The sequence below is a fragment of the Lampetra planeri genome, unplaced genomic scaffold, assembly GCF_965212315.1.
Source record: "Lampetra planeri unplaced genomic scaffold, kcLamPlan1.2.h2 scaffold_2170, whole genome shotgun sequence".
Classification (NCBI taxonomy): domain Eukaryota; kingdom Metazoa; phylum Chordata; class Hyperoartia; order Petromyzontiformes; family Petromyzontidae; genus Lampetra; species Lampetra planeri.
The window spans coordinates 102-17,427 of NW_027614937.1; the positions used below are offsets into that span (position 1 = coordinate 102).

A 17,326-nucleotide genomic window follows, 5' to 3' on the forward strand; every position below is an offset into this window, starting at 1 on the left:
TTTACCAACTGTAAAAGGGTCCAAGAATATTCCCGGATCCGTGTGAGTAGACCTGCAGTAAACACGTGTGTAGGTATTTGATCATTTCCTGTTTAAAAAGTGTTTTTTTCTTGGATTTTCAAGCACGGAGGCTCGACGTACTGATTGTGTTTCACTCACTCCAATAACTGCATCTGCCCCCCCCCCCCCCCCTAGGTTTCCTCCCCGGTCCAATCTCTGACCGTTCTAGCCTTTTTCTGTTTAAGTGTGGTACACACAGGACGGGGGGCAGCGGTGGAGGGACTGACCACTCCCACTTGTAGTTCTACTGATATTTCTTGTCCTGTGTGAACTGACCATGTGTATCTTTGACGTCTTGTGGTAAATGGACATTAACCCGTCTGAATCTGAGTCCTCGAGTAGGATGGAGATGGAAAATAACGGATTTGTACATTCAGGAAATGAGCTGCTCCGACTGGACAAACAACTCAGTCTGTTGTAACATTTAGACCGACGGCTTTTTATTGCGCGTGGCGGCGGCTCCGGTTTGGACTCATTCTCAGGGAATTATGGGATTTCTGTGCAGTGTGCGATCCCCATGGAGAGATGAGAGAAGATCTGATTAATTTTGCGGTGTTGCAATAAGTTAACACAATGCAGCATTATGTGAGTATGGTAATTGGACATGATATGCTTTAATGAAAGCCTGAAGAAAGAGATGAGATAGGACGAGACAGATCTCCACATATTGAGGCTAAAAAGGATCCAACAGGCTCTTTTCATTTCATGTGATAAAAAAAAAAAAAAAAAAAAATGTGTGTGAAGCTGCTGCTGGTGAAATGAAGAAGAAGCAAAAATACTAGAACTAAATAAAAAAAAAATTGTTTTTAATTGACCCATGACTTGTTACATGCAATTGCAGACACTTTTAGTGGAACAGAACAGAACAGAATAAATAGATGAATAGATTCTTTATTAATCTCAGAACTGGACAGAGACAGAATAGAACCAACCAAGTAGAATAGAGCAGAACATAATAGAACACAACAGCTAATTGACTTTGCGCCATGAAGATAATCAAGGATCCCCCCCCCCCCCACACACACACACACACACACACACACTTCCTCCCCTTGCAGCGTTCTGCTGATCTCTTTTTATTTTGGTGGGGATCTAAGAGGAGACGTTGTGTGGGTCCCATCGTGTTCTCCAGTGTCCCTGCGTTCCTTGAAGCACCTCACAGCGTCACTGCTGCTGCTGCTGCTGAATAATTTACAGGCTGGTTCGTAACTGGGACGTCAGCAGTTCGGCAGATGGCGTCTCGGCCCTGATTTCCTCCACGGGCCTGTGAAACTTATGGCCGACGTATGTCACCTCATGGTTTTACCGTATGTTCCTTTGGACCCAGAAGTCCATTAATGACAATAAATAGTTTATGGCCACTTATCTCCCACAAATATTTGTCGCCAACCAGCGGCTCAGACATTTTTCTACAGCCCCCATTAAAGCGCTGAACAGACTCTGCTGAGCCGGATTGTTCGCTCTCGCGGTGTTTGGGTTATCAGAGCACGGATTTGCCAGAATAACTGAAGCGAGACGGATTTCTGGTTCCCACCATTGTTTAGTTATCAAGCTACTTGGAAATACCCATGAAGAGATAAAGCCACCGCACAGGGAGGGTTTGGAAGTTTCCACCAGTGAGCTGAGATCCAAAACGTAAGCTGACCTCGATACAAACACCTACTGAGCTTTACGGAGCAGAGTCAACCATGGAATTCGATGTTTTTATTATTCGTCCAGAAGGACCAAACACACAACTTTCTCAAGTTTTTGTGAAAAGCCAAAGAATGTTAAATGTGTCCTGGCAAGGACAAACGGCAAACGCAAAAGCTTTTACAATCAACTGCCTGGATGCGTCTTCCCTCCCTCACCACCTGCCGTATGATTAAAAATGCATGCATCTCTCGAGCCTTTTAGATAATTAGGTGGGTTCGCCTGCAGGAACCTGGAGCAAAGACGTTGTTGGAGTTTTATTTTAACAGCATTATTTCGCAACACATGCTTGATATTCCATAGGTTTGGTGCTTTAAGAGCAAACGTATCTCAGCTCTCTGTAGCAACAGTCAAACTAGCAAACATGGTGGAGCTGTGCTGCTACAGGACCGGACCTGTCGCCACACGGCGTGGGCTGGTGCAGCAGAGCTTTTGTTGGTAATTGCAGTGGCGGTGTACTTCTCCTGGAGGCACGAACAAGTGGATTTGTCTTTGATCCGTAAGAGATTGAGCTTGGGAAGGTGCTTGACACCGACTTTGATCGTCTATAATTCACTGCCAGCGATCAGTGACTGCGTCCTACATGATGAGATTGGCTTTATGGAAACGGGGGAGGTTCGGTATTATGATGTCCGGTCTCATCCATGTTTAAATTTTATTTTTTTTCTGTCCATATGCATAAAACAGCATTCTATCTTCTATCTTCAACATTCCAACGTCACAAATGGGACTTTACAGATGGCACAATACATCGACCACTGCAGAAAAACTGAAAAAACTTCAAACATGGGAGACGGACAGAAACATGATGATGAGGTTCAAAAAAGTGGGACGTTGTAACCATAAAGGACAATAAAAATGCTAAGGTAGATCCAACTTCTACTAAACGTCCAATGGTTAGCGTTCTTTTAGGTGTACCTGGTCATCACAATTCAGTCAGTAAACAGATTCCTTCCAAAGATTTGTTCACTGACTTGTTCGGTGAACAGGACAACACCATAACAATACCAACCACCTGCAGCCCCTTGGCCACTGCCGTCAGGGTTCGGCTCTCATAGTAAACCTCACTGAAGGACTCTGGAACGCTGGATGTTTGGTTTGTTCACCGTACAGAGAGTGTCACCGTGAGCAAGTGTTGCAATGCGACAACACCTTCTTAACGTTTACTCATTGAGCCATGAGCCAATTAACCATCAAATGAGTCACTTTTGTTTGGTCAGCGGTGACTAACTTGATCAGAACTTGATACAGAAGCAGAACACACACACACAATTCATGGTTCTCTAACGTAGCATCGTGTAGTCAGCTGCTGCCAGGGTAGGTTCACTTCTTACGAATATTATGTCATAATAATGTGGCGTAACAGAGAAACGGAACATTGTTCAGAGACAAAATTCGCCAGCTGACAAGTGAGGTGCTGTTGTGAATGGATTAAACATCCATATTCATAATACATATGGATATTTAATCTATAATTGTATCTATAATCTATTCTTCTTCTATTCTTATAATCGTTAATGGGAGTAACATTAGCGTGACCCCTTTTTCTGGGAGTACAAAAAAAAAAAAACGCAGTTTACGTACGGTCGTGGTGTACCACTAGGGGGCAGACCACAATTTGAGAAACACAGCGTTAAAGAAATGAAATGTTTCACTCACCAGCAATGATCACTTAGTCTTCCTTGCGGTGTGTTTTCTGAGCTGTGGACAGGAAGTTGCCAAATGGAACACCCCTGATCCCACATCTGTATCTGTCAGTATAAACTATGTTTAACCAGTTTTTGTGTCACTTAGGCCTTTGTTTGTTTCAATAACTGCTTGATTTGTTGTCGGTCAACGTTGTCACAGCGTAGTTGTGAAACATAACGCAATATCTTGTTTTCGCACCAACAACTAGAACACGAGAAGGTTTTCATTGACCCACTACGTTGTGATGAAAGTGGAACGCGAACAACTGGAAATTACGTCACAGCCAGTAACGACCTCGGGACACACCCACGTGTCGAGATTGGTAGGCGGAATTTTTTTTGGTGTGTGGTCAGCAAATTTACACTCCAAGCCAAACACAAAGTCCTGCTGTGGATATTTTATTCAGTACAAATGTAGACGAGCAGCGATGCAGACAGCTCTGTTTACCTGCTCTCAGGTTGAACCTTTGAAACCTGTTGCAACACCTCAGCGCCAACTCACCTGTGCTGTATGTACCTGTGTGGCATGACGTTCACGCACTGGGTCAGGTTCAAGTGGTGACTCAGGATTTACCTGCAGTTTGTCCAGTACTAATGAATTATTATTGCGTGCTTGGTGTGAGCCATAATACAGGTTTGCTGAGCTGCGTTCATGTGTGACCTGTCATTAAGAGCTGTAATTTGATGTTATTTTCTCTTCTATCGTCTTTGATAATTCCGTTTCATTTTTCACTTCTGTTCTTGGAACCAGAGATAATGGATCACTGATGGGTCCACTTCATCCCAGAAAGTTGTCATATTTGCTGACAGTCGGTGATGTTTTACACTCTTTGTATCTGATGTCGCTCGTTCACCTCAGTTGTCGTGAGAGTAAAAGTTGAGGCGGCGTGAGAGTGAAGCTAAAAACAGAAGAGACGGGAGACTTGTTTCACTCATTTATTGAGGCTAAAAGGATAAAAAACCCAAGCTACATGATTATGAATCTTATGATAAGATTAAAGCACCAGTTCTGTTATCAACATGGACAAACGTGAGGGGGAGACAAATGTCCAGTGGAGGGTGTGGGCGGGGGTGAATCGGAGGGAAAACGTTCAAAATCTGAACATGAACTCAACAAATTGAAATGATAAACAGTCGATGCTTCAGTGGCGGAGATGAAGCTACAGATGAATCCTCTGGTACACGAAACAAGCTGCGACTTGGCCTCAAACCCAGTCAGCCTTCCCACATCAGGAATTACAGAGGTGCTTGGCTCCGTGCTCGATGTGAATAAGTCTGATCTGTATCCAAGTGTGTGTGTGTGTGTGTTGGCCAAGATGAGCCTGTCTGGAATCCCAGGAGTCTCTCTGCCAATGAAACACTGAGGCACCTAAAATAGGTTTTATGATCCATATTTCAAAGACCTGGCTGAGCTGTTGTTGGTTTTGCTGATGCATTGTGTGAAAAGTGACTATTGGACTGTTTCTTCAGTGGAAGGTGAACAACACCGAGGCTTGTGATGACAGAACCTGGAGTGTTTATGTACACGAGGACATCTCCCATAGACCTAATGAACATGTGTTTGCGTCAATCCAGAGTGAATGACATTGGTTTTACCATCAGTGCTGCTATTCACTGGATTTTAATGTGACGATTAATACAAACTTCCAATTGCACCTTGTTAATCTACGCATCTGTGTACGTATCTGTTTATATTTTGCTGCGTTAGGATAATTTGACACAGCACTTTGTGTCTGCTTTTTTTTTTGTATTTTGCTGTGTGTGCAGTCCTGTCACAGTGTTTGAATTTGAATTTCTTGAGGGATCAATAAAGTTTTGATCTCATCTCAACAGTTTTTTTTTTTTTAAATATGTCGCCCTCTAGTGTTCGTGTGGATGATGATCCAGTGGCATCTAGAAGTCCTGTCCCATTATTACCAGTTGGGATGTTTAATAAGATGCGACACTTTGCCGCGAGTGTGTTTCACATCATGTCCGAGTTTCTCTTGCAGGTATATGCAGGTATATGATCCGATCTTCGTGATTTATATACTTTAATTAGTTTCTATACTGTAATCAGTTTTTCAGAACATTACACATGCAAATTATAGCTGAAAGCAGAATATTTTAACGTGTCTAAGGGGGCGTCGTTAATATTAACTGTCTCTCCTAATTACTCAAGTTCCAAGCTCCCACAAAAGCTGCACTATTTTCTTGAACTGCTTTTATTATTGTCGCTATTATTGTTGTTTATTTCGGCCATGCGCTTTTCGCAGTTTGCATGCACACTTCCATGGGACAAATGAGGCTGTGTGGTCTCATACATGAATGCATGAACCGGTCTAAATGGACGTGTTTACATGTTAGTCGTCGTCTTCTGCTGACTGGACATAATTGAAGTACTGCATTCTGTGGAGGAGTACACCGTGTGGGCTACACATCATTCCAGAACAGCAGTCTCACTTCTCAGAGGTGATGAGTTTAGGCCTGATAGATTGTTTAAATGCACCGGAGTGTATTTGTCTGCACGTCTTTGTCTTTATCCAGGCACAAACAAAGGTAACAGAGAAAAACAATCTCACCGTGTCAGTAATTCTTTATTACATTTGTTCAGACGCCCAGCAGCGGTCTGATGTTTGCAGAAATGGAGACCAGACAAAGATTTCTGCAAACACACACACACACACACACACACGTGAAACACATTTCTATAACCTGATTACGCATTGGAGCGAGAAGCTGCAGTGGTGTGAACATCGGCTCTCATCACATGAAGATAAAAGAATATTTACAGTACGTGACTAATTGCGCAATCAGAACACAGCAACATGGCTTTCAGGAACCGTTCTACAGTGTCTCCTTCTCCTTCTTCACGCCAGGAGGGCGAACGTACCACTACTCCAAAATATGCTAGCGCGACCATGTTTGCTTGATCACGTGTAACCTTCATCGGCCTCCTGTTTCGTTTGCGTCACAATGCAACTTGACTGTGTTATAAAAATAGTCAAATTCTCACATAGTTATGCTACTCCAATGTATGCTAGCATGACTGTAGCGCCTGTCGGTGTTAAAGAGTTAAAAACCAAGTCTTTTTTTGGAAAGTGCTCCACGCTAGTGGTTGACTTGGTTCTCAGTTCCATTGGATTTGGAGGAGAAGGCAGTCTGCCGCCCACTGATTGCACCCACAACTCCAGTTCTTTTCACTGATGTTTATTATCCTAAACACTGAAGAACTAGAAGCGACTAATAAATAAAAGACAACATTAACTTTGCAGGCAATCAAAGGCAGTTCCTTCCTCGTGGCAAACTTCTTTCATCAAAAATAGGACACTTACTAAATGTAAATGGAGTGATGATGATGATGATGATGATGATGAACAAACCTTCCACCGGAGCAAAACGGTGTCACTTGCTACTACAATTTTTTTTACAAAATAAAATCATGTCTTTCTAAATACAGTTCTACTAACTGCTGGCAAGTTGTATATCTACCATGCTCACTATCTAATTTAACTTCGTAGAATAGTGTTGAATGTAGAAAATGTGTTTAGGAAGCATGTCATGGTGTCCACAAAGTATTGTAGTATTTTCAACCTTTCAGCATCCACCTGTGTGTTTTTGACCGACCTCCATCTGTTCTCGGTGTCCTGGAAGCCGTTCTCCATGCCGCAGTCGGTCAGAACCGAAACCTGACCTGACCAGAAGAGCCGTCTGCCGGCAGCCTGTTGGGATAGCGCCGTTTGCTGATTAGCGGCGCGCAGGCAGGTTCATTTCATCCCTTAGCCGGCTCTGACAGAACCAAATGATATGAGCGATGTGTGTCCACGGCAACACCCGCCCAGCGGTATTCAGCCAGCTGCGTCGATCCAGCAGACCGCACGCGACAGGACGCTTCATTTTAAAAAAAGCAAAAATCAGTCTGTCTGCCGGCGCGCTGTGAAGATTCTGCTGCTGCATGCTGGGAGTTTGTGCTGCTTCCACTCGCTCTGCTGCCTCCTGTCTATGCAGCTTCATGAGGCCTGCAGGGGGACCGAAGTGATTCAACACCTGGTGGTTCCAAAAACGAACGTGTAAATTCAGACAGTCCATCTGAGCACAAAGCGTTGGGTTTGAATAGAATCAGCTGGAACCTCTTATGGGAATAGTAGGAGACACCGAGGACACTCAGGGCCTTCGTCTTCTCATGGCAGCACCCGCTGCTGGAGGACAATACATGCTTTCACGTCAGTCTCCAAAACACCAGAAAGAGTTGTTTGATTTGTCACGAGTCACTAGGGTTCTAGATATAAGTTGGCAACACTGTTTGAGTCTGAGTTCCGTTTTCCGTGAGCGATTCGTGTCAGTCGACTCGTTCGCAGGGAACCCGCCGCAGTTCACTGCCGCACTCAGCTGAACTGTGAAATGAACGAATCTCTGGCGTGGACAAGAAACAAGTTTCTGTCACAGATCAAAGGATCATTTCCATTCCGTCGTTTCTCCGTCGTTTCTCCGTCAAACTCTTCCCCTCTCCTGCGCGGCAACGTCTGGTTTCTGTGACAACGCCACAGAAGGTCCTTGGTGTTGGGTGGGATTTCTCTGGTTAGGAGGTTGTTTTGTTTGTTTCACTCTCCTCCTGTTTAGTTACGTTGACTGTTACTTCCTGAGGTTAATGTACTCACCTCATTTCTTCCACATACATGACAACAGGTTTCTGTGTCCTGTGGTTTTTGTCCCATCTGCAGCAGAGGCAACACCAGCGGAGCTGTTCATCTTCAACGAGCTGTGCGCCCTGAAGGACGAGCAGGGGCCTTGCAAGGCCATCAAGGACAGATACTTCTTCAATGTGGACACGGGACACTGTGAACTCTTTGAGTATGGAGGCTGCGGAGGAAACGCCAACAACTTTGAGACCTTGGAAGCGTGCGAAGAGACGTGTGTTGTCTCAGGTGAGTCCGCCGGAAGCTGATTCAGACACCACAGGCATCGAGGGGGGGTACCCAACACTTTCTTTGTTTTTTAATATGTAGAACACGTTATTCACCAATTACATTTTTCAAATGTGTGATTTCCAGTGGAGTCAGGCGCGTTTGAGCTCTTCCTCACATTTCAAACCACACTGACGCCCATAATACAACACAGTTGAGTTGCGTTGTTACACAACAATGACAAAAGCGTTGCGTTAGCATTTATTTGAAACAGGAGGCTAAGGAAGTCACCCGTGGTAGAATAAGACCAGATCAGTTGAAACGACTGTGTCACATAAACGTAATGTCTGTAAAAAATGACATCAATGAAATTAAATGAAATTGTCAGACTCTCTGAGTGTGATCTACCTGCGTGTAGATAACTGAAGAATCGGATTCTGATTCTAGGACTTTTCTAAACTCAAAAACTAAAAGGAGAGGTGTGTTTTCTCTCTCTGCACCGTAAATCATTGTGGGTGATCAACGTGGATGATGCAGTTGGATGTAACATCAGTTGCAGTGATGGGGCTTTTTTATTTGTTCCTCAGAAGAGCCGCTCAAGATCGCACAGCGATAAAAATAGCAGCTGATTCTCTGCAGCCGGCATCAATCAGCAGATTAACAGATTGTAAAGGAGGCAGCGAGGCGTTCAGTGTGCCCGCGTAAACAACTGGTTCACAACGTGGGTTTGATGTTTGATAACGTGTCAGAACAGTGAAAGTAGAAGGTGAAAGGGTCAAAGGTGTCATGTACTTCATGATCACATTTCTGAAAATGCTGATGGGACTTTGCAGTTACTGACCTTATTTTCAGAAGAATCAGGTCGTTTCAAGAAAATGTGTCTTTCACACACTTCACGCTTGTATCAGTTTATGAAAGAGTGACTTAGTATTTGTGTGATAACGTGCATGCACACATTGATATATTGGTACTTTGGTTGGTGAGTTAATGACTTCATAAAACAGAGCTGGGAGTATATTTCTAAAAGATATAATCTGATGGCAGGTTCAATATTACAGGTCTGTTGTGTTACGGAACAACACACACACACACACACACACTGCAGAGAAGCCAACGGCTGCTGGAAATAAGGACAAATATGGGGACAGGGTGGGGGGAGGGGTTGGGGTGTATATGCAAATGTCAAGATGTTTTATTCAGACACTCGACAAATTAATTAGACATTAGATTTTTATTTTTGTGAGCGCAGTGAATCAAACCGTTGTTCAGTGAGGAAAATGCAGCAGCTGCAAAATGCAGAAAAGCTGTTTCTGACTGACAATTTTCGTATGTAAAGCACACTTTCTGCTCGGGTTGGTATCAGCGGCAGTGGTTGTACTTGTACTTCTGATGGTTGTTTTTTAAGAAGCACGACGCCGTGTCCACACAGAGATGAATCAATAAAGTTTTCTATCATCTGGACCTTTGGTCTCCATGGAGACGAGTCCAAGTGAATCCGTAGTTTTCTGTCATCTGGACCTTTGGTCTCCATGGAGACGAGTCCAGGTGAATCCGTAGTTTTCTGTCGTCTGGACCTTTGGTCTCCATGGAGACGAGTCCAAGTGAATCTGTAGTTTTCTGTCATCTGGACCTTTGGTCTCCATGGAGACGAGTCCAGGTGAATCCGTAGTTTTCTGTCATCTGGACCTTTGGTCTCCATGGAGACGAGTCCAAGTGAATCTGTAGTTTTCTGTCGTCTGGACCTTTGGTCTCCATGGAGACGAGTCCAGGTGAATCCGTAGTTTTCTGTCATCTGGACCTTTGGTCTCCATGGAGACGAGTCCAAGTGAATCTGTAGTTTTCTGTCGTCTGGACCTTTGGTCTCCATGGAGACGAGTCCAAGTGAATCTGTAGTTTTCTGTCATCTGGACCTTTGGTCTCCATGGAGACGAGTCCAAGTGAATCTGTAGTTTTCTGTCGTCTGGACCTTTGGTCTCCATGGAGACGAGTCCAGGTGAATCCGTAGTTTTTCTGTCGTCTGGACCTTTGGTCTCCATGGACACGAGTCCAGGTGATCTGTCATCTGGACCTTTGGTCATTGTGGAGCCTGAATATGATCATTGTTCAAACTGGATCCCAGAGTGAATCTATGTGAGGACGACAGCGTCTCTCCTGCGTGCGTCCAGTCTATACGATGATGTCTCCTTTTCACTTTCTCCTCCATCATCCTCTTCCCGTGATTGTTTCCATCTCACGCCCCGAGTCTTCTCTTCCCCGTGATGGTGTATTTCTGTGGCAGTGTTACAGCTCCACCTACAGGCCTGGAGGATGTACCACAGCGGATTCACTGGATTCGTGTGGATGTAAAACATTTTTAAAGTCATTCCATTTCCCTTTCTGTGTGGCCTAGAGATACAGATTGTGTGTTCGGCTGTGTGGTCCACCATCTCTGACAATCGTCAACCTGCTGTATGAGCTGTTTCTTTGTGATGATTCTTGTGATGTTCCTCATTTCAGGATTGACAAACTTTTTACGAAACTGCTTTATTTATATTCATATGTATATTTACTTTCCACTGCAAATGTAAAAAAAAAAAAAACACTTTCTCCTTTTTTTCTCTCTTTCTGTTTTTCCATCCCCAGATGACAAGAACCCGTGTCACCTGGCGGAAGCCCCTGGTCCCTGTCGAGGGCTCATCACACGTTACTTCTTTGACAGCGAGAGTCGGCAGTGCAAGCATTTCTTCTACGGCGGTTGCTTTGGCAACGCCAACAATTTCCGCAGCATGTTGCAGTGCCAGGCTAGATGTCAGAACACAGGTAAAGGAGGAGATGGAACCCGCGTCAGCTCCTCACTTTTCATGACGCAGACTCTTTCCATCTCGAGCTACCCGTGTGTGGCGGATCACGTAAATCATTTCAAAACTCCTAATAGTTCTGTGTTTGGAAACTCTCTGAGGTGCTAACGCTCACCATGAAATTACATTCCACCTCCACTTAGCATTTAAATCATTTTCACCGGAAGAAACGCAAACTCAATTATATGCTCCGGCTCGATTTTAAACTACTTAGATATGGAACAAGCAGGTCGCTCGGCTGTGACGAATCCGAAGCCAAACTGAAACATATTTTTATTGATAGAAATTTCACTTTTTCTTTCACTTATTACCAGTCATTAATTATATTAAATTTGATTTTCAGCCACAGTGTAGAATTCACAGATCTGTCCGCGGTGACGGATTTAACAACTCCCAAGGATGAAGGCCCCCGCCCACAGGGCACCTTTCAGAATATGACACAAATGTTATCAGAGAATCATTATGTGCTTGTCTCCATGGACTGAAGTCACTAGTGTGATGAAATACCAACCTGTCACACAGTAACTGTCAAAAGTCCATTTGTATCCATTCACAAACAACTCCTGACACTCAGTGAACAGATAGAAACCAGCTCTCGTAGAATCCAGCTCTTTGGGACGGAGGCAAAAGGGAAAACTTCGTCTTACAGCCTCAAAAACCTGAGGACATTTGTCTTATTTCACTTCAAAATGTGTAATTTCTAGTCATAAAATCTCTTTGCACTTTAAATAAGACACATCACCTGAAAAACATGTTTTCAGACAAATCTCAAGCAAATTTTCACTAAAATAAGCAGAAAATCTGCCAGTGGAACAAGATCAGAACGGAAAAAGCTTCTCGGATGAGTGGCGAAACGTTTTCAAGTTAACCAGAAGTCCAGTTGCCTACGATTTAACCCAGCAAGATACCATGACCTGGATGACTGAGAACCTTCACAGACAGTGATATAAGTGATATAAGATATTTCTGCTTGTAATAATCAGAAGAAATTTCCACTGGCAGATTTTTCTACTTTTTTTTTAACACGACAACAACAAACAAAAATCTTCTCATTTCTCTTTCTTGGGCAGGTGCCCTGAAGAGGGACCATTAAGTCAAAAGTAATACAAGTTCAAGATCAAGTTTTTTTAAAGGAAAATTTGCATGAAACAAGCGAAGATTTTCCAAAAACTTACATCCTCAGGTGATGTCTTATTTTAAGTGCAAAGGGATTTTGATCACATTTTCATTTAAATAAAAGTTTCTTTCCAGTTTATTCCAAATAAATTGGAAAGACAAATATTCCTAGTAATATTATGAATTATCGCCATGTAGCATAATAAAACGGATCTTGAGTGGTTGTTGGGGGCCCCCTACTGGTCGGAGGCCTGGTCAGTGGTATCCATGTGTTTATTGTATGTTAATAAGTGTGGTTGTTGGTCAGATACATTCTCCTCACAGTTTTTATTCTGGTAAATACAGAAACACAGACAAAGTCACCAGACGTCGTCGTGCACTCAGGCGGCGCGAGAAGATCCAACGTTTTACAGCCGAATGTCGTCACAGGTGAGATGGAGAATGTGTGTCGTTTGTTCAACATTCGTGTTAACTCTGGGGAGAAGACAAACATCTTCTCCTGTGTGTGTGTTTTTTTTAGAGGAACTGACTGTGAGCGACACTCTGCTGCAGACGAATGACACCAGTCAGGATCATCCCAAAGGTATGAAAACAAATGACCCTGGATATGTGTGAGGTCAGAGGTCATGGAGGAATGATAAACTGCTGTGAGAGGGAATTAAATCACAAATCACATCTCATGAAAACACTTAGAAGTCATATTAAAGCTGCATCATGTCACCTTTTGTTTGTAATGAACATGTGCCGTGAGAAGCTTCCCTCAGTAATCAGAGACTGACACCATGTGGTGAACACATGAATTACAAGTTCTGGGGCTAAATGTCATTTGGGTTCAAATGATTAAAAAAAGGTTGTTAATGGGTTTATATACTTGGTAAATGAGATTAGATTCAACTTTATTGTCATTGCACATTGTAAACGTATCAAATGCAGTTTTACATCGAACCAGATATGTACAGATATAAACCATAAAGGGTTAAACACAGAAAACAAATAACACCACAGACCCCGACCAAATGAAAATGTGGCCTTGGATTACTGCTTTTAGGTGTTTTATTCCAGTGTGTATTAGTTTAGTGAACAAAATACTCATTATTTCATATCTGACCTGTCAAGCGAAGGTGTACTTACATGTACAAGTAATGGGCGCCTGTGGCTCAGGCTGTCCACATGTTGACATGTCCTTGGGCTTAAACTTCTCCCAGTGGGCCTGGCATGGCAGCAGCCGCCCATGGGTGATCTGAGTATGTGTGTGAATGACAGAGTACACCCTGGACGAGTCGCCAGAGCCACAAGGACAGACAACCATCCACACCTACACTTCCACACAGAAAGACCGGAATCGAATCAAAGCACGGACCCTCTTGCTATGAAGCGACAGTGCTAACCACTGCTCCACCGTGTCAAACATGTTCTTCTCCTTCCTAAAATGGTTGTATCAAACCACATTCCCATAGCACATGAAGGAAAGGCCTTTGTTCGACATTTCCAACAGAAACTTGTCAGGTAATAGACCCATCCTAGCTCAGCGGTGTATTTATTGAGCTTGTCTCTGGCAAAGGGACAACCGGCGAAAACTAGCTCAGCTACGTTTACTTCCAGTTGTGGAAATGTTGATTAATGTAATGTAATGTAAAGTTCACCTCAAAGACCCCTGAGGGGCCCTGGACGCCACTTTGAGACACACAGTACAATAATAAACTATGAATGCACTTTATTGCATTGATGTTATATATACAGTCTATGTACGTAACAAATCATCTCAGATGTGACCGTACGAACATGTCTCTCGCCCCCCCCCAAGACACAAAACTAGCGGAGCTGTGCTCCAGTCCCGTGGACAGTGGGACATGTGACGGCGCTCACAGGAGGTTTGCGTACAACCCCAGGACGAAGAGGTGCCAGATGTTCCTGTACGGCGGCTGCGGGGGAAACAAGAACAACTTCACACACCGCAGACACTGTATCAGGAAGTGTGTCAAAGGCAACAAAGGTGAGATCATCCATCGCTAATTATCATTTGAAGTCATATTTGAGAGTGGAACGTCTGATGATGTCATCAGGGATCTGCCGGTGGATGTTTCTGTGCACAAGGACGATTGCGCATGTTTTGTGGTTCTTGGTGGAAGATTTGCCGTTCTCTTTTGCAGAACGCGGGATGAAGATGATCCGAATAAGGAAGAAAAACATGGACAGCATCCTGTTCCGCTCCGTGTGAGCGGTGCTTTCAAGATCGTGCTCTTCTTTTTGAATCACATTTATTTATGTAATTGTTTCTTTATTTCATCATGTCACTCCAGCTTCTTATGTAGTCTGTTTGTGTAAAATATACAACGTATGTAAGTATGTCACTGACAAAAAATATATTTGTTTTGCAAATCTGTCTTAGCTCTTAACAGGTGTTTTGTGTGACAGTGTTCTTTTATTTTGGTTGTCTTCAATGAAAAACACCTACAGTGCAGCTTTATGTCAAGGTTTGGAGTAATAGAAAAGATCAAAGTGTTAGCAGCAACATGAGCAGATGAACCTGGACAACAGACAAACAAAGATGATTGTACCACTAAAATGTTTTTGTTTTGTTTTTTTAGGGCCACTGCTGGTGTTGTTCCTCAAACACACCAAAAGGGGGCAGTGTAATGTAAGTTTTGTCAGCTGCACCTGTAACAATGGATTGTTTAATAAATGTTGAATCTTCTGCTGCTCATCCTCTCATTTCATTTCACATTGTTCAGTGCTGCTTTGACTTTGGACAGATACACAGTAGATTTAATTAAGAAACTAAAAATTATGTACGAGTGGGCATAGGCAAGACAACATGAGATGAGTTCCTACATTGTAAGTGAGGAAATGTACAGTGGTAGCAGATAACAAATATATGAGTTAAATACTAATACAACAAGATTTTCTTCTGTCATGTTAAATGATGATGCAGATGTGTGTTGGTGTGTTGTGTATTTACAGCTATTGTTCAAGCACACAAAACAACAGAGGGTCATTTTAAAGATGCATAACGATTCACACCATTTCTGTTTTATAAGCTTTAATGTCGGACCTGGACAGGTGACAACATGTGACTTCGGCTTTGGTTGAGATGTTTGTGATATTTCTGGCGTTTTCCCATGAACACACCAGGGGCCCGTTCCAGAAAGCAGGTTTAGTGGAAATCCTGAACGCAGGAAAACTCGGCAAAATTTCAAGTGTTACTGATTGAAACATGAAACTTTAAACTTTATGTCTGGTTCGATTTCTGTCAGTTTACACATTATTACAGAAAAAAAAATTAGAATTTTTCACTAAACCTGCTTCTGGAACGGGCCAAGATCAGCAAGAAATACAGAGAAGACATGAACAATGGCTGTTTTTATAATAATATTACTAATTTCTGCTGTTTTATCACTGTTGTAATGTGATCAATGTCTTTCAATCATCTTGTTGTAAAGCAAATCTGTAAGGTGCACTACACAAATCAAGCGTTGTGGCTCCCACACAATGAAAGGCATCAGCTGTGAACACACACACACACACACACACACACACACACACACACACAGGCACACACGCAGCAGTGATGTAACAGGAAGTAGTGGGTTGCCTTCCAGCCTGAACCTGACAGCCGCTCACAGAGCCTCGGTCCTCCGCCGACTGCAGCCGCTCAGCAGCGTCTCATCCCGGCTGCTTCCGCTCCGTCCTGCGCCGCTTTGGGATTTTATTTACCGGTGAGTGTGTGTGTGTTTCTGTGTGTTTGTGTGTGTGTGTGTGCGTGCGCGCCCACATGTTACCATGTTCCGTGAGTCCTGAATGCAGCAGCAGCAGCAGCAGCAGCAGTGACATGCTGTGTTTGTGTGTGTGTGTGTGCGCGTGCGTGTGTATTTTGTGTGTGTGTTCCAGCTGATCATGTGCACGGGAAAATGCCCTCATTCCGTTTGCAAGCACGCAAACCATCGCGTCCACTCGGACAGTGTGGACGTCTCGGCTGTGACGTCACACTCGACTTTTTTTTTTTTGCAGCTTAAATCAAATTCTTGCACGAAACAGAAAAAGGGACACCTGCTATATGAAAGGACTGTGTGCGCGCGCTTGAGTTTATGCAAGTGACCCAGACCAACTGTCATCGACTTTATCGAAGCATCAGTCGACTACTCAGAGCGACACACACACACACACACACACACACTCAGTGTTTGTGCTCCGATGATGGCTGTTAAATCATCTGCATGGTTACATAAGCAGCTGATTTGGACATGCTGGAAGTTGGTGGGCTGGACGAACTGCTGATGAATGATGGTGATGATGCTGAGGAGGAGGAGGGTCTCCACTGGCAGAGTTGTTGTTGTTTGTTTGTGTTTGTTGGCAAAGCAGAGGGAGGCCGAGTGAACTGTGACGCTGCCTCAGACCACAGAGGATGAGCTGGAGTCTCATGTTTGCATGTTAGGTCGTTACGGCAACGCGACCCTTTGTTGAATCTTTTTTTTTCCTGAATGATTTATTTATTCATCACATACGAGTGGGGGAAAAAAAGAGAGTCTGGAACCGAATGAGACCGTCTGTCAGCGTCCTGTCAGTCAATTCACGTCTTATCCCGATCTTTTCTTCACAACCGTCCACTGACATTCCAGCCTACCTTTCCACTCTGGTATCTTTTTCCATTTCGACTAGTTCGTAGGGTCGGCGTGGACGCCGAAGGCTGACATCACCTCTCCAGAAGTGTAACTATGCATTGCGCCACACGGACTTTCGCAGAACGTAGCGGAAGACGCCTGTTCGCGTCACATGACTTTCCCAGCTCTCGGAGTGGGACCGTCCTTGAGAATAGAACCAACCAAAAGACGATTCTTGATTGAAACAGAGAGCAGGAACTGATGCCGATCTTGTTGTAGTAAGTGCGGTAACGAGATCCTGTCACTCTCGGTCTCTATCGTTTGACTGAACTCCGCCGAGCAAATCCAACAGTCCAAATTTGCGTTGGTCGACTGTAAAAATTGAGCGGAAAATTATGTCGATCTTGGTGGCGATGCTGTGGTAACGACGTTGGCTTATTTTCAGTCGCCTT

At 43.7% G+C, this 17,326-nt stretch overlaps 1 protein-coding gene across 1 annotated transcript; it reads left to right on the plus strand.

Annotated features, from left to right (window-relative positions):
- Positions 1–4,594: 4,594 nt before the first annotated feature.
- On the plus strand, positions 4,595–14,494 carry LOC144740458 (tissue factor pathway inhibitor-like). The gene is made up of 7 exons (XM_078623304.1): positions 4,595–4,730; positions 8,141–8,344; positions 10,946–11,122; positions 12,622–12,705; positions 12,797–12,859; positions 14,081–14,269; positions 14,427–14,494. The coding sequence occupies exons 1-7, from the start codon at positions 4,595–4,597 to the stop codon at positions 14,492–14,494; spliced, it is 921 nt and encodes a 306-aa protein (XP_078479430.1).
- The last annotated feature ends 2,832 nt before the right edge of the window (positions 14,495–17,326 follow it).